Raw genomic sequence first — 25927 nt, forward strand, 5'->3', positions numbered from 1 at the left:
GTCTTATATCATTGGAATCTTTGGCTCAAGACCAACAAAACGTGCCTCATCGATTTCATTTCCGGTATGCAAATTTTCCCGCCATTTTGGATTTTGTCGAAAACCTACTTTTGCGAACTAGTCCTAGGTTTTTTGGCCGATCGGAACCAAACCAGTGTCAAAATGTTCACTGGAGTCTGATTATCAATAATTATCGAAAAAAAGTAGACATTTGTATTCACGGTCGTTAAGGAGCGTAAAAATATTTGTTCAAGGCGGAGCCTATTTACTAAAAAAGCTATAACTCAAGAACAAAATGAGATATCTTTACCAAACTTGGTACACATGTGTAAAGGCTAAGTTTTTGGTCACGATAAAAAAATCGCGACGATTGAACACTTGGTGGCGCTATAACACGAAAAAAACATGAAAATGGCTATAACCACCCGACCGCTAGTCCGATTGACTTGAAAATTGGTATGCAGTGTCTTGGTCCAAGGTACCATGTATGTCTATGAGGATATTGGCGTATCTCAAAAAACATGGCCGCCACAGCCAATGAAATTTAAGCACCCATTAGACAAGGTTAACGGAGGCCGATCGGAATGAAACTCAATGGGCATGTTTGACTCATGGCCCTAGAGGTCTGTAAGAATTTTGAAAGAAATCGGCCACTAGTTGGCGCTAACGAGTTTTATGGCTCTGTAATCACGTGGTGTTGCACACATCCACGAAATATGCATATCATTTGATAGATCTCCTTATACTGAACAACTTTGCCTTTAGAACCCTTGCTGTCAATCAAATCGTTCATTAAATATTCGCAATTATGTTAAAAACCTACTTTTGCGAACTAGTCCCTGGTTTTTTGCCTGATCGGAACCAAACCAGTCTAGGACAATTCTCTGGACACTCTAGATCAATAATCATTGAAAAAAAGTTGAACTTTTGCATTTGGATGGCTATAACAGGGTCATTTAGAAAAGAGGCGGGACAAAATACACTCAAAAGCCTATAAATCCTAAAGGAAAACTCAAAACTTCACAAACATTTTTATGTATATGTGACATAACATGCTGAAGAAGCGTGCAAAGTTTCATGGAGATTGGATCATATGTGGCGCTATAACTGTTAAAAAGCTTTGAAAACCATGTATTCCCTATGGTGAATTGCCTGTATTGGCTGTAAATGGTATTTTCCATCTCTGTAATCAGGTGGGGTTATAAACATCCACATAATATGCATATATTATGATAGATATTCTCATACTGAACAACTTTGCCTCAAGAACCAATACTGTCAATAAAATCTTTATTTAAATATTCACAATTCTGTTAAAAAACTATTTTTGCAAACTAGTCCTAGGTTTTTTGCCCACTTGGAACCAAACCACTGCATTACAATTCTCTGGACTCTTTTGAGCAGTAATTATATAAAAAAAGTTAAACTTTTGCATCTGAATGCTTATAACAGGGTAATTTCAAGATGTGGCCTTGACCAAGTGTCCCCGAATGCCTATATCTATTCAATGAATGTTCAGATCTACTTAAAAACAAGTCAGAACATGTATCCTATGAATTTCCAGACAGATCGGACAATATTTGCCTCTATAACAGTTAAAAAGGGGGAAATTACAGAGTTCATTTGATAATAATGGTATATTAAGCCAATAAGTGGTCGTTTGCTGCCCCCCGCTGTTCATTTTATTGTACTACACACTAGTATTGATCTATAAGTCATATTTAGACTTTTAAAAAAAATCACTATTTTAACATTTACAATCACATTTAGTCAAAATTAATCTATTAAGTATTACTATAGAATATTGTCTCACATTGAGAAATATGAATTTTGAAGGAGACTTACAGGAAACATTTTGTTTACTGCAACATCATATAGTTCAAATGTCTGTATCTACAACAAAATGTGTGTGTGTGTGTGTGTGTGTGTGTGTAGTGCAATGTTTCTGAATACATTTTTAATAATCTGATTAATAGTTACAAAGAGCTATGTCAAATGATTATAGACCATAGCATTAAAAAAGTGTGTGTATGTGTGTGTGTGTGTGTGTGTGTGTGTGTGTGTGTGTGTGTGTGTGTGTGTGTGTGTGTGTGTGTGTGTGTGTGTGTGTGTGTGTGTGTGTGTGTGTATAAGCATGCATAATGGAATTAACATGAAAGAACAATTTGATATATAATTGATTTTATTTTGTCTATTGCAAAGCACCTGTGAAAAGACTTTATTAATAAGTAGGATGTCCAGCAGAGGGCAGCAGAAGACCACTTATTGGCTCACTTCCCTTTAAAAGTTAATTATTTTTAAAAGTATTCTGCACTAAAGCAATTACTATTGTAACACAATCATATTTTGTCAGAGGTTATCTCTTCATTTGTACTGACACTTCACATAATTACTAGCAATGTGGTAAATCATAGTAAATAATACTAGAACGTGGTGTATTTAAAAAAAATGTAACATGCTCATAGACCATTGAAAGATATTTTCACCATAACATAACTCAAAAACATTGTGTGTGTGTGTGTGTGTGTGTGTGTGTGTGTGTGTGTGTGTGTGTGTGTGTGTGTGTGTGTGTGTGTGTGTGTGTGTGTGTGTGTGTGTGTGTGTGTGTAACGGAGGTATTTTTCTCTATGGGACTTTTATTTTGACGGGTTTTCTCTGTCTCTGCCGTGTCCGCGGGAGATCCAAGCAGATCGGAGTGAGAGGTGTTGGGAGACAGACACGCCATGATCGCTGTACAGGAAGCCAACATTTTTCTCCTTGGATCTGTAATATAGGACAGTAGTGCACGGGCAGCTTATGTTTTGCGGGTTTAGTGCATTTACATTATCTCGTGAAACATGAGAAGTAGTTAAGGCAGAAGATCGGTCGATTGCGTCATTGGACGGTGAACAGTGTTGGAGAGAGAGAGAGAGAGAGAGAGAGAGAGACAGAGAGACAGAGAGACAGAGAGAGAGAGTTGCTGGAGCCGTGAGTTTCATTCATAACACTTGTTTGTGTTGCTATCCTGACAGTACGCTTTTTCTTGAGAGTTCTGCTGCTTTCTGAGTCTTGAACGGTGTCAGGGCGAGAGACATTGATTTTTTTCCTGCAAATCCATTAAGTGCACTTATTAGTGCGCGAGAATGCGTCTGTGAACTGAACGATATTTTTTTGAAGGAGTGATTTATTTCTTTTGGAGTGTTTTTGCATTTTTAAAGAGACGGATTTGTTTTTGAAAGACATTTTTGTGTGATTCAGACATTCAGTCCAGGCCGCGTGCGAGCTGAACCGGGCTGCGCCATTTTGTTCCAGAAAGTTCCTGAGTTTTTCTGGGCCACCTCTCTTGTTTCTGTTGATTACCCTGACATTCTTACATCTCATTGCCCTGTCCCAGCTGTTCATCTTGTCATCGCAAGTCATCACATCAAAGTTGTCGTTGCCACAGACTGGTACAACAGTTCAACACACACACACACACACACACACACACACACACACACACACACACACACACACACACACACACAAACATTTTACTGATACGTAGTGAACAGAACTGAGTGTTTGAGTGAACTTGTGGGTCTCAATTGTCAATTTGAACTTTGTGTGAGAACTGAGTAGGGTTGCCACCCGTCCAGTAAAATACAGAATCGTCCTGTATTTGCAAGCAAAATGGCTCGTCCCCTTGTCAAACCAATACGGGACACGATTTGTTCCGTATTTTACATCTAGGTCCACACATAGTGGAGTGTGGAGAATAGCCTTCTGGTAGCAAATATAAAGAAATCAATTTCACAATAAGTAGCCTAGTACAGGAGCTCATTTGTGCGTGATTGCGTTTTAGCGGCTTTGTTGTCATAGCGGCGGAGTCTCGAGAACATGAGCTGTGCCTCTGAACTTGCGCGTTTTTTTAAAAACATGTCGAGCTCAGGTCGCGTCCACCGTTTGAACGCAAGAGGATCTCCAGATATAGAGCTGAATATCAAAAAGGTATCAATGGGTCTGACCAGTAACTCATGATGAAGTTCAGGCCAACTGCACACTTTATGAGAAGCATTTCAGTGTCTCAGACTGTCTGACTTAAAGCAGTAGCGCTGACAGACCGGTCTATGTGACAGACACATCCGTGCTTCTAAGGTTATAGGCCTATAGTTTTTTTAAATGGATAATATATTAATATAATATTCCATACATTATCAGAGCTTGGGTGACATAATTATTATTTTTTAGACAGGTTAATTAATAGATTATATCCTAATAAATGTTATTATTAATTTATAATTTAGCTAGGCTATGTTAATCATACATAAATAATCCTGTCATATAAATTGTATGACATTTAAAAAAAAATTAGATAAAAATGGGACAAATAATTGCATGTAAATATAGTCATAATTTAAGAAAATTTATTGAAAAAAATGTACATTTTTGAAATTCAAAAAAAGTGATTACTGGTTCAGAGTGACTGCTTAAAGGGACAGTTCACCAAAAATGAAAATTCTGTCATCATTTACTCACCCTCAAGTTGTTCCAAACATGTATAAATTTCTTTATGTTGAACACATAGGAAGATTGCTATGGAAGTCAATGGTGCCCCCAAAGCAGCCTGGTTACAAACTTTCTTCAAAATATCTTCTTTTGTGTTCAGCAGAACAAAGAAAATGACATAATTTTCATTTTGGGTGAACTATCCCTTTAAAGTGCACTAAATAGTCAAGTGTCTAAACACTCAAGTGTCTTATATCATTGGAAAGGTGAGTCCATGAGGAACAAAATGTGTATCTCCGATTTCATTTGCGCCATGACAAATTTTCCGCCATTTTGAATTTTGTTAAAAAACTACTTTTGCAAACTAGTCCTAGGTTTCTTGCTTGATCGGAACCAAACCAGTGCAGAAATGTTCTCTGGAGTCTGAATATCAATAATAATCGAAAAAAAGTTTAAATTTCTATTCACGGTCGCTAAGGGGCGGAAAACGACTGTTGTGGGAGGAGCCTATTTTACTAAAATGGCTATAACTCAAGTAAGAAATGAGATCTCTACACCAAACTTGGTACACATGTGTATTGTCTGAGTCTTTGGTTACGATAAAAAAATGGCGACGATTGAACACTTGGTGGCGCTATAACACAAAAAAAACATGAAAATGGCTAAAACTACCCGACCTCTAGTCCGATTGACTTGAAAATTGGTATGCAGTGTCTTGGTCCAAGGTCCCATGTATGTCTATGAGGACATTTGCCTATCTCAAAAAACATTGCCGCCACAGCCAATTAAATTATTTCAGTGTTTAAAATCTTGCTAAATAAAACTTAATGTATTTTGATGCTTGTGTGCTTAAAGGCCTTAAAGGCTTGAACCCCGCTAAATGCTGCTTGCAGCTTTAATTTGTATATATGTTTGTTCTGCTGTATTTATTTGTGCTTTTGCTCGTAATTTGATTATTTGTTCTTATTTTATTACTGACTGTCTTTAACAATATAAAAAATTATATGAGTTAGGATATTAGTTTTTAGAGTCATAAACTTATTTATTAAGCTTACATGGCTCAAAAACAATACTAGGCCTATTTTATTTTATTTATTATTTATTATTTTTTGTGGTGGGGCCAGTGAAAATTCTGGCAGGGCAAGTAACAATTTGAACCCCTGAAAAAAATCCTTAGCATTGAGCCCTGAAATATATTTATATAAAATAAAAAAACACAGATTTGCGTGTAGCAACTTTAGTGGTAAAAATGCAATGGAGAAGGTGACGAACCTAAACAGGCAAAAATTAGGGGGGTTTTATTCTTAAAAGCAACAAAATCCGGATGAACAACTCAAGCAAAGCCAACCTCTTTTGTGTTGTAAATAGTTGTGTTATGTATAAATAAATGTTGTTTATATTTATTTACCAAATTAATCTATTTATTATCTATGGCAACACCATGTGTCCGTAACACTCCCACTCCACTACACTAAAAGTTTCGGGATCTGCGTCATATTCTCGCGCATGCGTCGTGGAGGCACACACGGAAGAAAAGAACAAGTTGGATAAAGGCGTTATTTTGATTTTTTTTGCGCAGAAAAACTATTGTTGTTGCATCGTAAAATTATTGTAGAGTCACTGTGGTGAGATGGACTTTGTAACGACGTTTTAAGTGCCTTTTATGGGTCTTGTGAGTGTAAATGTACTGAATGCCAATGGAGGCCTGTGTGAAGCCTTTCTCAGCCATCAGCTTTACACTAAAATATCTTCATTTGTGTTCCGAATATGAACGGAGGACTTACGGGTGTCGAACGACATGAGGGTGAGGAATTAATGACAGAATTTTCATTTTTGGGTGACCTAACCCTTTAAGAAATTGATATCACAGATAAAAAGCACAGATTTTTATAATAATAATAATAATATCATTTTTTACTTTTTTGTAAAAAGTTTTCTGTAAAATATAAATATTATTATTATTATTATTATTATTATTATATTGTTATATTTATTCTTAAATACTCTTTTTGTTATTGTAACAGTAATATTAATGTTTTTGTAATAGTAATATTTCTTATTTTGTTAAATAAATTTCATTTAGCAATAATAATAATATAATAATAATAATTATTATTAGTCATATTAATATATAAACACAAAATGTTATATACATACTTTTCATTTGTAAAAATTTAAAATAAAATCGCAATCGCATTTTAAATCGCAATCGCAATTTTAACCAGAATAATCGCAATTAGATATTTCCCCCAAATCGTGCAGCCCTATTTCGGACACCACTACAAATGGCTGTCCCCTCAAATAGTGCCTATTTAAAGGCGTGGGGGAGATCTCGGACACAGCCCATGTCTCTGCATTGTCAACAATATAATCATTGTTTCATAACTGCACCCTAAAAATTTTCTGTTTGAGATATGACTTCCTTGACAAGTCTGATTGTGTTATCTTTCTTTCAAATAAATGACACTTGCCTTGATATTCTGTAGCCAATGCAATGACATTCACTCAAGTATGAATTAAGTGTCAAAATACTTTTGGGTATTGCTGTATTATCTGATTCTGATAAACAACTCTCTGCGTTTCAATACATGTGCAGTATTTCCACATTAAGTTCTGAACAAATAGGATCACAGCAACATTCCTCCATTCATTTCTCGGCCCATGCTCTCTGCACTGGAACAGAAAGTAAAACCAGCGGAATAATTGGGATTTTTCTCATTCATCTAGTCAGTGAATGCCTGTACAATGCAGCGTGCAGAGGACAGCAGAAAGAGTTTCAGTCAGTTTACTGAACAATAATACAACTCTCCCCTTTCTCGGAATCATTTGAGTTATGATGCAGCATTATAGATATAATAATAAACGCATTATTACGTTATAATTACTATGCAAGCACTCATGTGAAGTCAAAAACATCATCACTGTTCTGATACCTTTGCACTATTTGTTAAGGATACCACATAGTTAGTGTAAACACGTGCCCTATATTCATTTTTCTATTACAGCAAACGGCAAAATGTTACATAAACTTGGCTTTAAACCAAAACCATGCTTTGGTTTATCAGCCTTTAAGGTCTAAGAAAAGCATATTAATAACAATTGTGCACACATTAATCATTAATAAGTGATCATTTCATCCTACACTTTCCCTTTCTGTGATCCAGGAACAAGTCCAGACAGATCACAACAGATCCATGAGCTACACGAGCACTGACCCACATCTCACACACTGTCATTACATGTTATTACAGTGTAACATCATGAGACAAACAAACAAACAAACACACACACACACACACACACACACACACACACACACACGTACCCGCTCTCCTGTATTCTGCTTCTGCTGTCAGTCTTCCCGGGAGAGATGGCAGCAGTTATGAAGTTCTTGCGTCAACTTGTGACTCGGTGTCAGATATTTCCAGTCGGTGTCCGATCCGGTGAGTTCACGTGCAGCAACTTCTTCCTGCTCAGAGCTGGCCAACATGAGCGCAGCAGCAGTGACGCAGCGGAAGAGAGAGAGAACAGCGACGCCTCGCGGACACAGCGCGGCACGGGACGCTGACGCTCATTCAACGCATACTAGCAACTCATACTGTAATAACTGCATATCATTTAATAGGCATTACATATATAATGTAATACAATTTTTTGGTAATAATTTTTTCAAAATGTAATACAATCTTGAGCTTATAAAGTAATAATGATTTTCCAATGTAATAACGATTTTTCACATGATGTAAAAGGTTATTGTATGAGAAATGTATTACATTATGAACCCACTGTAGCAATCACAGTTCATAAAGTAATACATATATTACATAATGTATAACTGAAATAATTATACATTGGCATTGCTATTACAATTGTGGCATTGCATAAATTGTAATTTTACATTTAAGGTGCAAACGTTATGCTTTTATTTATATTTATTTTTCTTTCTTTCTTTCTTTACATCACAAAACTAAAGAGTTTTAACAGGGGTGTGTTGACTCTATAACGCCTGTGTGATTGTGAGTTGTGCTGTATTCTTCAACATGTCCTCTGATGTTCATTCAGGTTTAGTTTTGTTGTAACTTGTAGAGAAGAAATGTTTGCTTAACTTGTGCTCTGCTGTTGATTAAAGAAGACAACATTATCTATCACTCACACACTCACACACACACACAAACTCTCTCTCTCTCTCTCTCACACACACACACACACACACACACACACACACACACACTCTCTCTCTCTCACACACACACACACACACACACACACACACACACACGCACTCTCTCTCTCACACACTCACACACATACTCCCTCACTTTCTCTCTCTCTCTCTCTCTCTCTCTCACACACCCACTCCCTCACACACACACACACACTCACTCTCTCTCACACACACAAACACACACTCACTCTCTCACATACACACACAGACACACTCCCTCACACACACACACAGGTTTTTTTTACAGCTTTTGTACACTATTTAACACTACATTGTACAACCCCAAATCAGGAAAAAGTTGGGACAGTATGGAAAACGCAAATAAATAAAAAAATAAGTGATTTCTAAATTTACTTTGATTTGTATTCATTGCAGACAATATGAACAAAAAATATTTCATGTTTTGTCTGGTCAACTTCATGTCATTTGTAAATATGCATCCTTTCCTGTCATTCAGACCTGCAACACATTTCAAAACAAGTTGGGACAGTAAAGCATTTACCACTTTGTAATGTTGCCATTCCTTTACACAACACTTAAAAGACGTTTAGGGACTGAAGACACCAAGTGATGAAGTGTTTCAGGTGTAATTTTGTCCCATTCTTCCTGCAAACAAGTCTTAAGGTGGGCAACAGTACGGGGTCTTCGTTGTCGCATTTTGCACTTCAAAATGCGCCACATATTCTCTATTGGAGACAGGTCGGGACCGCAGGCAGGCCAGTCAAGTACCCGTACCCTCTTCCTCCGCAGCCAGGACTTTGTAATGTGTGCAGAATGTGGTTTTGGATTGTCTTGTTGAAATATGCATGGACGTCCCTGGAAAAGATGTCTTCTTGAAGGCAGCATATTATGCTCCAAAATCTCTATGTACTTTTCAGCATTAATGGTGCCTTCACAGAAGTGTCAGTTACCTTTGCCAAGGGCACTGACACAACCCCATACCATGACAGACCCTGGCTTTTGGACTTGTTGCTGGTAACAGTCTGGATGATCCTTTTCTTCTTTGGTCCGGAGCACACGGCGTCCATTCCTTCCAAAAAATACCTGAAATACTGATTCATCTGACCACAGTACACGTTTCCACTGTGTGATGGTCCATCCCAGATGCCTCCGAGCCCAGAGAAGTCGACGGCGCTTCTGGACACTGTTAACATAGGGCTTCCTTTTGGCACAGTACAGTTTTAACTGGCATTTGTGGATGTAACTACATATTGTGGTACTTGACAAAGGTTTGCCAAAGTAGTCCTGAGCCCATGTGGTGATATCGCTTATAGATGAATGACGATTCTTGATGCAGTGCCGCCTGAGGGATCGGAGATCACGGTTGTTCAGCTTAGGCTTGCGCCCTTGTCCTTTACGCACTGAAATTCCTCCAGATTCCTTGAATCTTTTAATTATGTTATGCACTGTTGAATGTGAAATATCCAAATCTCTTCCTATCTTTCTTTGAGGAACATTGTTTTTAAACATTTCAATAATTTTCTCACGTATTTGTTGGCAAACTGGCGATCCTCGGCCCATCTTTGCTCCTAAAGGATTAGACCTTTCTTGGATGCTGCTTTTGTACCAAATCATAATTACAATCACCTGTTGACATCAACTGTTTCAAATCACATCATTATTTAACCATTTTACCTCATTACTAGCCCTAAATTGCTCCTGTCCCAACTTGTTTTGAAATGTGTTGCAGGTCTGAATGACAGGAAAGGATGCATATTTACAAATGACATGAAGTTGACCAGACAAAACATGAAATATTTTGTGTTCATATTGTCTGCAATGAAATACAAGTCAAAGTAAATTTAGAAATCACTTCTTTTTTTTATTTGCGTTTTCCATACTGTCCCAACTGTTTCTGATTTGGGGTTGTACATGTATATCGAAGTATACAAGTATTATTAATAATAATAATAGTATCAGTAATCTGGTGGGTTTTGTAGGCAGGTTAAATTGTATTAATAATAATAATAATTGCAGGAATATTGCAGGTAGTTTAAGGCTAGATTTAGATTTTAAAAATGTACAGAAAGGGAATACAAAATGTATGCTTTAAAAGCTATTAAAATTATGACAATATGTTTTTAATGTCATAATGTAATACATTTCTCATAATGTATTTATTATAATTTATGTTTAAATAATTGTTTATGTATTTATATGTAATGTTTATGTATTTATATTTATGTTATTAATTTTTATAATTAATAAAGATGTTATTACGTTCTGAGAAAATTATTACATTATGAACCTTTTATTACAATAATAATGTAATACTTATTACATTATGTGCAGTTACTACAATATGAGTTGTAACAGGCCTGGTTTCACAGACAGGGCTTGGATTAAGTCAGGAGTGGGTATATTTAAATGAGTTTTTATAGACATACCTTATTAAAAACATCACTGGTGTGCATCTGGAGACATAACAATGACACTGACATGTTTTAAGATATAATGCTTTCAGTTAAAACAGCTCAAACAGGCACTTGAGTCCTGGACTAGATTAAGCCTCATCTGTGAAACCAAGGGATAATGTGATATTTTAGAACATTTTCTAATAAAATGTTATGAGATATTATGATTATTGTTTTTAAATGATACATTTAACATTATATATGCCATATTTATTATATATAATGTTTAATATTATTTATAAAATTGAATTTTTAAACCATTATAGTCTTACATGATCAATAAATCAATTTGGATCAATGATCTATGAAAATGTGAACACAATCAAAATGAATGATTTTATAATATAATACTTCAATAAATATTCTGAGCATGTGACAGCAGTTTTTATAACTTGCTTATTAAAGGAAAACTTTTGTTAAGCTGTGTATGAACTGAAACCAATTGAAAAAGACTATACACAACTCTGAATGAAAAAGACATGAAATAGTAAATCAGTCAGTAAATATGCATCTTATGGCAGTTTTATTTACACAATACACACAGAGGTACAAGATTTGCAGTCAAATGTGCTCATACAGTATGTTCTCAATTCACCATTTCCTTTTTAACTTCATGCTTAAGTTGACGCAAATATCTTTATCTTTACATCCAGTTCAAACTTCCATAAATCAACATTTAAAATAAAAATCTCATTTAGAAAACAAATTCAAAATGCTTTGTGATGATTGATATACACTACCGTTCAAAAGTTTGGGGTGAATGTTTTAGAAAGAAGTCTCTTCTGATCACCAAAGCTGCATTTATAGGACCAAAAATACAGTAAAAACAGTGAAATATTATTACAATTTAAAGTTTTCTACGTGAATATATTGTAAAATATAATTTATTCCTGTGATCAAAGCTGTATTTTCAGCATCATTACTCCAGTCTTCAGTGTCACATGACCCTTCAGAAATCATTCTAATATGATCATTTTCTGTTCAAGAAACATTTATGATTATCAATGTTGAAAACAGTTGTGCTGCGTCATATTTCTGAGGAACAGTGATGCATTTTCTAGTTCAAAAGAACCACATTGATTTTTGTACTGTCTTTACTGTCACTTTGATCAATTTAATGCATCCTTTGTGAATAAACATATTAATTTCTAAAAAAAATATATATATTATTACTGACCCCAAATTTTTGACTGGAAGTGTAAGACCAACATAAACTCGACAAGCTCAGAATCTCTTTCAAAGCATAAAAAATAGTCTCAAAAACGCCATCAGCAACCTTATTTTCAATAAGCTGGCAATTCCAACCTCCAAAACACCACGTGTGTTAAGAAACACAATCTGAAAATAGGGGCAGCATCTTATCTGTGGCAGAATATAAGAAAGATCACAAACGTCCCACAGCCGTACACCGAAATCAAGCCACGCTGTCATACATCCAGCCAAAGAACGGAAAGCCCTTGTGCCAAGGCATGTTTGACTGTGCTGTGTGTGTATACTGTACGCCGCAGGGGAGGAAGGATGTGTTCGTACACAGCTATAGCTTATTCACTGGCAGAGGTAAAGCAGTTGTGTAGGATCAGGTCCGGCGCGGCTCAATCCTGTGGGACAGCTGTGACAGGGTGCGCTGGTTGTCAATCACACCGATGTGTCGCACATAGCTCCGCACGTCCTGATGGCTTTTACCAGTCGCCTGTGGCGCTTCTTGATCTATAGTCACCAAAGAGAGAGTCAGAATCAGTTGAACTGAAACACACTTATTGATATATATTGTATATAATGTTGTCTTACTGAATGGCTGACTTCGGCAGTATCTCATGATTCTGACTGTGTTGGCAATCATTCTCTGGAAAACACACACACAAGCATTAAGGAAGTCGGAGATGTCTCAGAGATGGTGAGATAGATAAACTCACCATTTTCTCAAAGTTGACCAATCTGTCAGTAAATGTCTTGTTGCCCTCATGTGTGAAAGTCATATCTGAAAGAGCAAAAAATGAAGATGTTAGACATTTAAACACTGATCAAATCTGCATGTTTTCTGGGTCACGCTGAAACCACACAGCTCATAACATTCTGTGGTATTTTTGACTCTTGATTTCATCAGAATATTGCAGTTACTCTCATTGCTTTGACTCAATCATAATGTACTGCGTGAATATATATAACCAAATATAGCTGCAAGCAGCCATTATCGGGGCCAGTGTCAGATCAACTGCAGCAATGAGCAATTAAAGACCTATTAACCCTTTAAGACCTAAGGGTATTTTTACAATTAATTTTCCGCCTGGTGTTATTTACTAAAAAAGCTTGTAAAACATCAACCCTGTTGTGCACAGACAATTGACACACCTCTTTTTTTTCAAGACAAGTTGCTCTGTCAGTATATTTGTGTTGCATTGATGTCACCTGAATGTAAAATAAGTTATGGGACCATAAAGACAAATGAAAACATAAAACGGAAATTGAATCACTCAAATATTTATTGAAAACACACACAAATAAATAAAAGCTAAGCATATTTCCTCTGGAAAACAGTTTGTTCAAGTCTTTAGAGTCCTGGAACTCAGGAATAAACATGATAACTTATACAGAACCAAAACTATTTACATTTTTCCAAAAAAGTCCAGGCGCTTTTGGCCTCTTTGGATTTTGGATATTTACTGGTGCCAAGCCTCAAAACAGTTCCTATCAGGAACTTCTCCTCAAACTTTTTCCTCAAACTTTCTCCACAAAACTACTAAAAACTGCAGCGCGTCTCTCTCTCTCTCTCCTCAACACTAGCCGTGCGTCTCTCTCTCTTCACAATAATAGAGCTGTGGTTCATGCGTAATGACGCACACCAACGTGGATGACGGATCAGCCTGTCATTGGTCAAACCCTCATCCAAAATGGCAGCTAGCATCGCGCTAGCGGCAAAAATGACGGAAAATGTATAAATTATGGACATCAAGTGGATATATCTTGGATGTAAGCGTTTTGATTTATTGCTGAACAACTCCAAAAAGATGCACATGTTCCAGGCTGGATAGAAAACCTTCTGTAAAGGCTACAAAGACACCAAAGACACCCCCGTGATGGCTAGCTCGTTAGCTTTCTGCTGGAAAAAACGGTAAGAAAATCGATAAAAGTTTCATGAAATAATATAGATATTTATCGGAGGTGCCGTGTGACGTCGTGGGCGATGCCGTCGGGCTCTGAGGGTTAAGGTGATTTTAGGCAAAATAGCTGTAAAATGATAAATACAGTCAATAATAATGATTTAATGATTTATCACTTTCAAACAATAGGTGGCACAGTTACGAAAGTGATGTGGTGTGGTCAGAATAAGGGAACAATGACACATGCAAAGATTGGTGTCAATATATCAAAGCAGGGTGTCAATATAGTGTCAATATGTCATTGCACAGATATAGCCTCAAGAGGCCTTTTCATTATAAGTATGGACCACATGGCGGTGCTGTTTTGAAACCTTTTAAGTACCTTAAAGGCATGGTGCTGATGGCAAATATCAAGTTTCGTAATGATACACCAATTCATTTGTGAAGCATAGCATTTTATATCATAATACTGCATTGTAGTCAATGGGAATTTCATGTTTTGTTCTATTATAGCGCCACCAAGAGGCACAATCCTACCATTTTTTTATGTGTCCTCAGAGTGAGCCCATACATGTCTGTGTCAATTTTGGTGAAAATATCTCGAGTTATAGACATTTATATGAAAAAACACATGAAAAATGACTGACACCTGACTTTGATTGGATTTTACTCCCCCTTACTATCAATATTTTTACATTTAGGTATTAGCATATCGCTATCGACCTATACTTCCGAACTTCTGATACTGGTTTCGTCTCGATCGGACTAGCGGTTTCGAAGATATCAGCTAATGTTTAAACCATATGCCGAAACCTAGCAAGTCTGGTATCGTTGGACTCGGCAAGGGTTCAGGAGACAAAATAAAAGTTACTCCCATGAAAATAAGTTAATCTCACCCAAAGTTATAAGAATTTGAAAAAAAATTATCCACTAGGTGGCGCTGTTTCGAAATTTCTTGGGCTCCTTCAGGGCATCGTGTTGATGACCCAAACCGAGTTTCCTAACAATCCGTTAATACAGCATTTTAGCACATAATTAAAAATGTCCGACAACCAAAATGGCCGATATGGTAAAATAATTGAATATCAGACAACTCGGCACGCCGTCCTGAATCTAATGTGACCACTTTTATGATTTTTGGACAAACGGTTCAAAAGTTATAAGCAAAAACAGCCATTTTTTTGTATCTCTGGACCAGTAGGTGGCGCTGCGCCGAACCTCTGCAAGTTGCCTCAGGTCAAGCTTGTGATGACGTACCAAGTTTGGTTTGAATACGATAAAGCGTTGTGGAGATATAGCCTTATGAGTATTTTCGCAACCGCTACGTAAAATTTGTATGCGTGTTTATCGAAAACGATTTGACGAACTTGATTTGCAAGATTTTTTTTCAGCATGGTCTGAAGATGATCTGGTTAAATTTCCCGTTCTATGGGCTGCCAAAGACTTCAATGGCAGAAGAAGAAGAAGCAGAAGCAGAATAATAATAAGAACGGGAACGGTTTCAATAGGTGCCTTTGCACCTTCGGTGCTTGGCCCCTAAATATACAGTACGGTAAACGTGCAGGAGTGCAAAGTAGATTTATTGTGGCTAGTTTTGTTGTGCACTTAATGTCTGAACACGCAATGCTGGCCCTGTCAAAATCAGAAATATATATTTTTTCATAAATAAATTAAATTAATGTGTGTCTGAATGTGTCTGAATTCCATTATGGTCTATTTCAGTACGTTACAATTTTATTTCCGGAAAGAATGTGGTTATTTTTTGTCAAGTCAAGTCAACTTTATTTATATAGCGCTTTTTACAATGTAGATTGTTTCAAAGCAGCTTCACAGTGTAAAACAGGAAAATAATGCAACAGAATTTGATTCGGCTGTACAGCCGCTCTGGAGCGAACAGTGATGTCATAAGCTCATTTCGATTATCATACAGTGAAAATGTTGGGTTTAGATCAGTAATTTAGTTTATATGGTTAATTTAGTTTACTAATTAGTTTTATTCTGATATTTAGTTGAAAAATGTAGTGTCCCCAACTGAGCACGCAAAGCCAGAGGCAACAGTGGCAAGGAAACCCAAACCCCGTCAGGAGACCTAATGGAGAAAAATAAACCTTGGGAGAAACCAGGCTCAGTCGGGGGGGCAGTTCTCCTCTGGCCGATTAACAAACAGCGTTTGATTATTATTCTGGCAACTTTACAGGTCATAATAGATCGGAATATTCGAAAGATCGAAGGCAACACGCCGGAGACGGGTTTATTGAGGATGACATATCGATTAAACAATTATTAAAGTGCAATATTCGAAGGATCGGAGCCGTCAGGCCGGAGACGGGTTTATTGAGGATGTCTCTCACAGGCATACATAGTTTCTTCCTTGTTTGCTTTTAATAAGTTTGCATAATTTACTGTGGTAAAGTAGAAAACGGTGTAGGACAGATACATTTCACTTCAAACTATTTAACACAGTTTGTGCTTGTTATTAGACTTAAAGGTGCGTCAAGTTTATGTGTATAGCGCATTTCATACACACCAGATATTTTTAGTTTCGCTTTCTCTCTCAGCACATCATCAAACAAAGCCTAAAGTTCTTGACCCTGCGGAAAATAAATGTGTTCTTCACACATTTTACTAGAAAACATGAAGATATTAGAAAAGCGTTGCTCTCTTTTCTGCTCGTGTCCCACATCCCTTTCAGCGCAAAGCGGCATATGAGCACCTCTGTGGGGAAATATAAAACCAATATATTAACTAATATTTAAGTTTCTTATATAATTTATATTACCATTATTTACTGATATTTATTTAAATGTTTTACAGGCTGTAGTATTTTTTCACTGACGGAACATGTGCTTAAATAGATGTTTGAGCCTTGTTTATATTTTTTTATTTTCAATATATATATTGAATATATATATATTGGGGGGGTTGGAAATCCAATACTCTCCAGTGACTTTGTATTGCGTGAGACGCCTCCTTGTCATTTCTGACTTATAACAAAAAACAGAACAATCTCTAAAAGCTGATATGTGACGAAGTGTACAGCAAACAAGCTAAAAAACAGAAATAAGTTTTTATAAGCTGTCGACCCCAAAAAACGAGCGTTTAAGGACACAAAAGTGGATACAGGCAGACGTGGACTTAACCATTAGGCAAAGGTAGGCGACCGCCTGGGGCCCCCCTAAAAACCAAGGGCCCCCTAAAATGCTTTTTATATACGAGATGTGCGTTAAGCGTGGACGCACAAGTGACCAACTGATTTCCGCGATTCAGAAAACGCGCACAGGATCACGCAATCCAGTCATAAAAACGGAATGAATGGTGCAGACGCGTACGGTTTGATTTACTACTGAGATACAAAACATGCAGGATTCATATTTAAATAGTATTTTTGCCATTTAATATTCACATACACTAGTAGTCTATATCATGATTTGATTGAAGTGTACTGACTAGCATTGATTTATTCATTCATAATTTGACAAATTCTGTGATATTCCGCGTTAAAGAGTAAGTTCCATTTTTATGACTGGATTACGCTATTCCGTCCATCCATGTTTCATCTGAGTGATCATCATAACATACAGGCTACTCAAAAGGTCTTCAAGGCAACCGGTCAAAATAAAAGTTTGGACAGTATAATGTAGGCCAATGTCTTAATGTAAAAACTTTAACACTAGGCTTAAACCTCTGTTGTGTAGCACTTTGAATGTACAAAAATTAAAGGGTTTGTTTAATTTTCATTGGAATAAAAGATAAATGTTGTATGCCTTCATTTGATTACCAGCAATCATCACAACAGTGAAAGGAACCTCAAGGTTGTAAATGTGCAATTGTATAGGGCCCCATTACTGTATTTTACTTGGGGCCCCCAAATAATTAAATCCGCCCCTGGATACAGGCAATAAGATGTGAAGCTTCAGCAGGAAGAATGGGTACATTTTGGGATCCTGACACTCAGTATGCCTATGTGTGCAGTAAACATTTTGTCACAGTTAAGTCAAATATCCAAATGTCAGTTTTATATATTATATTTCCTGTCGCTTATTATGTTCCCCTCCAGTGGGTGTAGTTCTCAGTGTTATAAAACATGTCGCGCTCTGTCTCAATTGCTTGTATCCACTTTTGTGTCCTTATGCTGCGTTCACACCAAATGCGAATAGAGTGTCAAAATCGTGTCTACCGCGTCTAGTTTCACGCGCGAACATTTTTAATGCATTCGCGTGTCCGCGGCAAATTGGACGCACGTAGAAATCGAGCGCTGGAAGCGAAATTAAAGCGCGTTCAAGGCACTCCAGGAGAAATATGTCATAAAACACCACTCTGCCTCTTTTCATTTTCATTAAAAATATATATTAAACATTAATAGCCACAGAAATGTGGTCCAGGAAACGCCTACATTATCTTCAGTGCATGTATATTTAAATATCCTTAAAATATAAAGTTATGAAACTTCTCTTTGCCCTCAGTCAAAACGATTTGGCAGACAACAAATGATAGATTCATGAGAGCAAAGATCGGCCGTTAGATCCACACAAGACGCACCACTACAGGACATCAGAGCCAGCAGCAGACAGCAGAAGGACTGGCCGAGGAAAGGCTGCTCTCGCCGGGGTTAATGAGCACTGAGCGCCCGCTGATCGCCTGGATCTCACAACTCCACAAACACAAGATTCTTTTTTTAAATAGGCGCTCTCTTTATAAATAAACCACAGATTTGAGCTTTAAACAACTACATTCTCACCTGAAAAAGTCTTAGAACTACATTTTGTGACACAATAGTAGTATTTTTAAATTATGCGGGGTTTCTCATCACGTCACTTTACCACGTGAACGCAGCGAGCAGGCTCCTGATTGGTTAACGCAGCGCGAATTGAAGCCAAAGTTCAAATTTTTCAACTCGGGCATCAGACGCGAATTCGCTTCAAACGCGGGAATGCACAAAAGCACCATTCGCGTGTAACACGTGTATCGCGCAAGGCGCTCAATTCGCGTCCAATTTGCGTCCTTCGCGCAAACTGGACGCGCGAATGAGGCGGATTCGAGCCCTTCGCGCCGCGCGAAACGCGCCTTCTGCACTGCGGGACCTCCAGACGCACGTCAACGCGCCTTTACATTGACTTGGCATTGAAATCACTCGCACCAGACGCTCTATTCGCGTTTGGTGTGAACGCAGCATTAAACGCTCTTTTTTGGGTCAACAGCTTATAAAAACGTCTGGGTTTTTGGTTCTGGGTTGTTTAGCTTGTTTGCTGTACACCTTGTCACATATCAGCTTATATACATTGTTCTGTTTTTTGTTACAAGTCAAAAATGACAAGGAGGTGCTTCACACAATATAAAGTCAATGTCACGTGTAAAAAACAATTGCATAAAAGGACACAAATAAAGAATACATCATGAACTGATTATTTAGATTATTTAGCGTATTCTGAGCAAACTTGGTGTGTGTTATGACAACCATGACCTGAGGCTACCTGCAGCGCTTCAGCGCAGTGCCACCTAGTGGTCCGGAGATACAAAAATTGGCTATTTTAACTTCTGAACGGTTTGGCCAAATATCTGGTCTCAAAACCGGTTGGGAATTTTGTTGTAAAATTCTATATTTTACCAAAGCATTTGTGTATTGTTACGAAACTCGGTATGTGTCTTCAGCACCATGGCCTGATGGTACTCTAAATGTTTCGGGGCAGTGCCATCTTGTGGTCAAAAGTTATAATGATATTTCCAAAAACTTTTGATTAACCTATTGTAATGAAACTGGTCTTAATAGATTCCTTTGGTCATGCCGAATTTTTCGTATGAAATCCGAATTTCCTGTCCACCATTTTAATTTTCTTTAAAAACCTACTTTTTCAAACTACTCCAAGACGTTTGTCCGATTTTCACCAAAATCGAATTGTATCATCTTCAGACCATGTTGGCAAAAAGTTATGGATTTTGTGTCAATAGACAAAACTCTTTTTGTATACAGCAGAAACAAATTTGATGGCATGATGTCAAAATGACTCTTGAGGCTGCATCTCTGCAATGCTTTGACATATTGACACAGAAATTTGCATGTGTCTTTGTCACCTCACTCTGACCACACACACACCACATCATTTTGATCACAGCACCAGCTATTGGTCAAAAGTGAGAAACCATTAAATCTTATTACTAGTGATTGTATGTTTTTTTTTTTTTTTGCCATTTTGACTAAAATCACATTAAAATGTCTTTAATTGATCATTGTTGCAGTTGGTCTGATACTCTCAGCCAATGGCATGACTTATCATGCCTTCTTTGTGCTTGGTCGCCTAATTGCTGCTAGCAGCTATATTGATAATTATTATGGTCTTAAATTATAGATTTGAGATAAATGTAGTATTAATTAAAAAAATAAAAATAAATAATAATAATAATAATACTATTATATTATATATATATATATATATATATATATATAAATAAATATATATATATATATATATATATATATATATATATATATATATATATATATATATAAATATATATATATACACACACAGTATATATATATATATATATATATATATATAATATTAATATTACATTAATCTCAAATGAATTCGAAATTCATTAATAATGTGGAAACTGTCAGTAAAACGTCTCGGTTACGTATGTAACCCTCGTTCCCTGAAGGAGGGAACGGAGACGTACGTCGGAACTGACCGACGAATTGGGATCTGTTTTCAGAGACCGGCCTACTTTGAGTAATTCAAAACGAGCCAATGAACATTGGCATGCGATCACGCATTCCACGCACCGCCCCGCGTTGCGGGTATAAATAAGGAAGTGAAAGTGCCGCATACCGTTTTCAACTGAGGAGCCGAGATAAATGGCTCGGGCCTTCAGCTGAAGCACAGCACCTGGCGACGGGACGTACGTCTCCGTTCCCTCCTTCTGGGAACGAGGGTTACATACGTAACAGAGACGTTCCCTTTCAGTCGGTCACGTTCGACGTACGCCGGAACTGACCGACGAATTGGGATCCCTACCAACACGCCAGGAGGCTGGCCCTTCCAGCGTCCTGCCTGAGCTCGCTGGACCACTCCTATGTTAGAGTGGGAGTCAGGGCTCCGGGCAGGGAAGGACAGTCACTGCTGTTCCTGCAAGACCCACTCAGTGTGACTATTGGATAACGCTGGGAAAGCGTGCCCGTCTCGGGAGATGGTACGCTGCGGACCACGTCCTTCAATGGAAGGAGAGGTGGAATACACATAAGGACTAACCTGGCAGGGTAGTGCAACATATGGCAGTCTCTGGAGTGGACCCAACCTGGTTCCAGGGGGGGGAAGAACACAACTAGAGACGACAGAGGAAGCTCTGTCGAGGAAAAGACATGGGGCTAGCCGAGTAGGGTAGCTGGTACCGTGGAGAATACACATATGGGGTAGCCGTGAGGGAACCGCAACATATGGAACCCAGCCTACACACACGTTCCACAAGCATACGGGTGCAGGCCTGGCGCCAGACGGCCGCCACGTCTGACACCGGAGGGGTGACGGAGGAACTCACAGGGTTAGCCGATTTCCGGGGAACACGACTGGAGTAGAATAGACGCACGTATCCGGCCCAGAGGGCGGGAGTGGCGTATGCAAGCCGACACTAGAACGGGCACTTAGCGCTGCTGGCCCCTGGGGGGCGAGAATGCGGGAAGATACCGGCTCTACACGGAGGCTATAGAATCTAGGGAACGTGTTAGGTGTCGCCCAGCCCGCAGCTCTACATATATCTGTCAGCGAGGCGCCTTGAGCCAACGCCCAGGAAGAAGCAACACTCCTTGTTGAGTGTGCTCGCAACCCGAACGGGCAAGGCACGTCTTGGGACTGGTAAGCCAAGACAATGGCATCCACTATCCAGTGGGCCAACCTCTGCTTGGAGACAGCCTTTCCCTTCTGCTGGCCTCCGTAACAGATGAAGAGCTGCTGTGAGGATCTGAAGCTCTGAGTCCGGTCAACGTAAGCGCGAAGAGCGCGGACGGGACATAACAAAGCTAGGGCTGGGTCTGCCTCCTCCGAAGGCAGCGCTTGCAGGTTCACCACCTGGTCCCGAAAGGGAGTGGTAGCAACCTATGGCACGTATCCAGGCCGGGGTCTCAGGACAACGTGAGAGTTGGCCGGCCCGAATTCTAGGCACGATTCGTCGACCGAGAGTGCATGCAGGTCCCCTACCCTCTTGATTGAAGCCAATGCAATCAGGAGAACTGTCTTCATGGACAGGATTTTTAGCTCAACAGACTGCAAAGGCTCAAATGGAGGGCCCTGAAGTGCTCTGAGCACCAGGGCTAAGTCCCAAGAGGGTATCGAGGTAGACACCGACACTGGACCGGAACAGGTAGGACTTTTCTTCTCTCTGCTCGTAGATGATGAAAAAACTCTTCGTAGGAACACCAGGAATGCTGAATGCTCGGCTCCGAAGTTGAAAGCGGTATGCGGCACTTCCACTTCCTTATCCGAATGCGTGATCGCATGCCAATGTTCATTGGCTCGTTTTTAATTACTCGAAGTAGGTCGGTCTCTGAAAACAGATCCCAATTCGTCGGTCAGTTCCGACGTACGTCGAACGTGACCGACTGAAAGGGAACATATAATCATAAGAAAAATGTGTCACACACTTTAATAATTAATTTAAAAAGAAATGCAAAAAAATATATATTATGTTCCCTTACTTCCATTTCATAATATATGTCATAGCTGTGCTAACTTTACTATTATTCAAAAATGTTGAAAATGCTACTAATAAAGGCTGTGTATTATGTGTCACACATTTTGTTGGGGTTTGTGATTCCAGTGTAAAGTTCACCTTTAATTAATAAAGGCATGAAAGGGATGATCGGTGGTTCTAACTTGGCCATTGTAAGTCGATACGCTCTGTGATTTCTGGAGGGATCCTGCAATGAGAACAACAACAGCTTAAACGTTAAATGTTGAGGTTACTAGCAGGCTCAAGAGCTTGCCATGCTGAACTCACCATCAGGTTTTCAAACTCTCCAAAAAACTTCTTGAACTTGCTGGGCAGTTTCTGCGAGAGAGGAAACTCTTATTCTGTGAGAGCTGAATCAGTGTGAAACATGACAGTGTCTGTCTGTTAGGTATACATGTCTATGAAGTTGTGTGTAGTGAATGCTCACCTCCCATGTCTGACTGAGTCGACAGACCGCAGGGTTTCCCAGGCCCATGATAATGGCAAAGAATGAGTTCAAATTCCTAAACTCTTTACAGCTTAAAAGCGGACACACACACACACACACACCATTTATAGAAGTGCAGCCTGTACTGATTAATACACATCACACACTCTAAGGTGACAACAACATTACACATGACAAACACCCTTGAGAAAAACAAATAGGCTTCATTGTATTAAATGCACACTTCATTCAAACCTGATAATACAATATTATATTAAAAAAAGTCCACTTACAGTACATTTTCATGACTGTTTCTTTACACACTTAAGTACATTTTTAAAATGCGCACTTTGTAATAATGTCCTATTTTAATTTTGAATCATTATGCTTTAATCTTTTGTCATGCTTTAAGTTCACTTATTCTGATGTGTTGACTAACATACAAAAGCACATGTAAAGTACCTGATAATAATTTTAACTGTAGTTTGTTATTCAATATTACATTTAAAGTTAATATTTTATAAGTAAAACTCATCACAAATGTGTAGTTACAAATATATTTAAATACATGTCATACAAGTTTCAAAAGAAATGTTATTGTAGTATATAGTTTACCATAAATGCTTATCAGTACATTCGGCAGTACACTTTAACCATATTTCAAAGAAATAGTTAAGACATTACATATAAAGATGCACGCCCTGTACTTAAGTGGGTAAAAAAAGCACTCTTAAAGGGTTAGTTCACCCAAAAATGTAAATGATCCCATGATTTACTCACCCTCAAGTCATCCTAGCTAGGTGTATATGACATTCTTCTTTCAGATGAATAAATAACTAGCTTTCGGCAGTCAGCGGTAAAAGAGTGACCCCTGACGTGATGTACAGGAGCATCTCAAGCTTTGACGCCTCTCGTGGACAGGGCTGGACAACAAACTCAAGCCCCTCTTCTCTTATATCGAAATCCTCCGCCATTTCTTTTTATAATTCTCATTTTATTCTCTAATTCATGACCAGTGTTTTGTTTTGCTCTATCCTCTGCACTCTGCGTTTGTCAATACACATTCGTCAAAGGGTCAAGGGTTACTCTTTCACCGTAACTTTTTACTCTTTCACTTGCGTACCGCCAGAAGCTAGTTATTTTAGTCTATAAAGTTTTAAATATAGATATTTTTCTTACACAAACGCGCCACTTCGCTTCAGAAGGCCTATATTAACCCCCCGGAGCCGTGTGGAGCAGTTATATGACGGATAGATGCACTTTTATGGACTTCAAAAACAACTCAGCTATTCACTGCCATTATAAAGCTTGGAAGAGCAGGACATTTTTAATATAACTCTGATTGTGTTCGTCTGAAAGAAGAATGTCATATACACCTAGGATGACTTGAGGGTGAGTAAATCATGGGCTAATTTTCATTTTTGGGTGAACTAACCCTTTAAGTTCAACTAACTTGAAATTAATATCAATTTCTAACTGTAATACATCAGTTAACATTGTAACTAATTGTTAGAAAACATTGCATTAATATCGTTAACAAAATGAAAAATGAATCATCCCACACATCAACGTTAGATGTTAGTAAAGACATCAGAGACTCACTGCGCTGCGATCTTGATGAACTTCTTGAGCAGTTGGACGCGTTTGCTGAGCGTGGGACTCAAACAAACCTCTGTGACCACCCACAGCTGCACCTCATTAAACCGCCGCAGGAACAGATCCAGATTTGCCGTGGTCTTCTTGAAATGATGCCGGCCAAACGTGTGGTAGATCAGCTCGTGCTAAAACAGAAACGCATACAGATTTACTAGAAGTGTAATAGAATAGACTACTAGTTTAGACCTGGTGGTTAATAAATGTAGGTAACACTTTAATTTAAAGCATGATTGTTACACGTTACATGTAGTAATAACTATAAATTACATGCAACTAAGTGCACTTAATTTAAATGCATATTTATATGTAATTTCATAATTATGTCTATATGGTTCAAATTTACTGCTGAATGTGCTGACAAGCATTTATGAAGTGTAAGTGTAAGTTATGCATGCCATTTTGCAATTTGTACTGATGCTGCAGTTAGATATTATAAAATACACTTACACTTTATTTTAAGGTGTGCTTGTTACAGTGTAATTATATATTTAATTACTGAGTAATAATAATTAACTACATGTACTTACTATAGGGTTAGGGTAGGATTAGCGTTTGGTTGAGGGCTAGTTGCATGTAATTATGCATAATTTACTGTTATTACTATGGTAAGTAAATGTAACATATGTAAAATAAAGTATTACAAAAATAATTTAAATCAAAACATGACTATTACAATTGGTAATAATTTGACATTATCACAAAGTGCACTTTTTAAAAAAGTTTAAAAAAGTCATTAAAGTGTACACTCTTTTAGTACACTTAAGTAGACTTTTATTAATTTTTTTATTTAATTTAATTAATATAAAATCTGTTCACGCAATCATGTCTCTTCAGATTCGTATAGATGAATTCTACAATGAGCTTTTTAAAGCATCAGAGGTTTGGTGGAATGGACTTGCAATGGAGGGACAGAAAT

General features: G+C 37.9%; 2 protein-coding genes across 6 annotated transcripts in view; both read right to left on the reverse strand.

Moving 5' to 3' along the window:
* The window catches only part of map3k20a (mitogen-activated protein kinase kinase kinase 20a), a 106497-nt gene extending 98540 nt beyond the window's left edge, over positions 1-7957 (reverse strand). The window contains exon 1 of the mRNA XM_079822456.1: positions 7793-7957. The gene's annotated coding sequence lies outside the window, so the exon portion shown is untranslated. The remainder of the gene's footprint in view (positions 1-7792) is intronic.
* Positions 7958-11597: 3640 nt separating this feature from the next.
* Positions 11598-25927, reverse strand: part of rapgef4a (Rap guanine nucleotide exchange factor 4a) — a gene marked incomplete at its 5' end in the record, with an annotated part of 307110 nt that continues 292780 nt past the window's right edge. For 3 of the 5 annotated variants that reach the window (XM_079822458.1, XM_079822459.1, XM_079822460.1), the window contains 7 exons: positions 11600-12813; positions 12895-12949; positions 13020-13084; positions 23028-23115; positions 23196-23246; positions 23356-23446; positions 24958-25136. In XM_079822458.1, coding sequence (XP_079678584.1) covers positions 12683-12813; positions 12895-12949; positions 13020-13084; positions 23028-23115; positions 23196-23246; positions 23356-23446; positions 24958-25136 — 660 coding nt within the window. In that variant the 3' untranslated portion in view covers positions 11600-12682. Of the gene's footprint in view, positions 12814-12894; positions 12950-13019; positions 13085-23027; positions 23116-23195; positions 23247-23355; positions 23447-24957; positions 25137-25927 lie in introns of all 5 variants that reach the window. The other 2 variants (XM_079822462.1, XM_079822461.1) reach the window with 1 other exon arrangement.

This window comes from Gobio gobio (assembly GCF_949357685.1).
Source record: "Gobio gobio genome assembly, chromosome: 7".
In the NCBI taxonomy this organism is placed as follows: Eukaryota; Metazoa; Chordata; class Actinopteri; order Cypriniformes; family Gobionidae; genus Gobio; species Gobio gobio.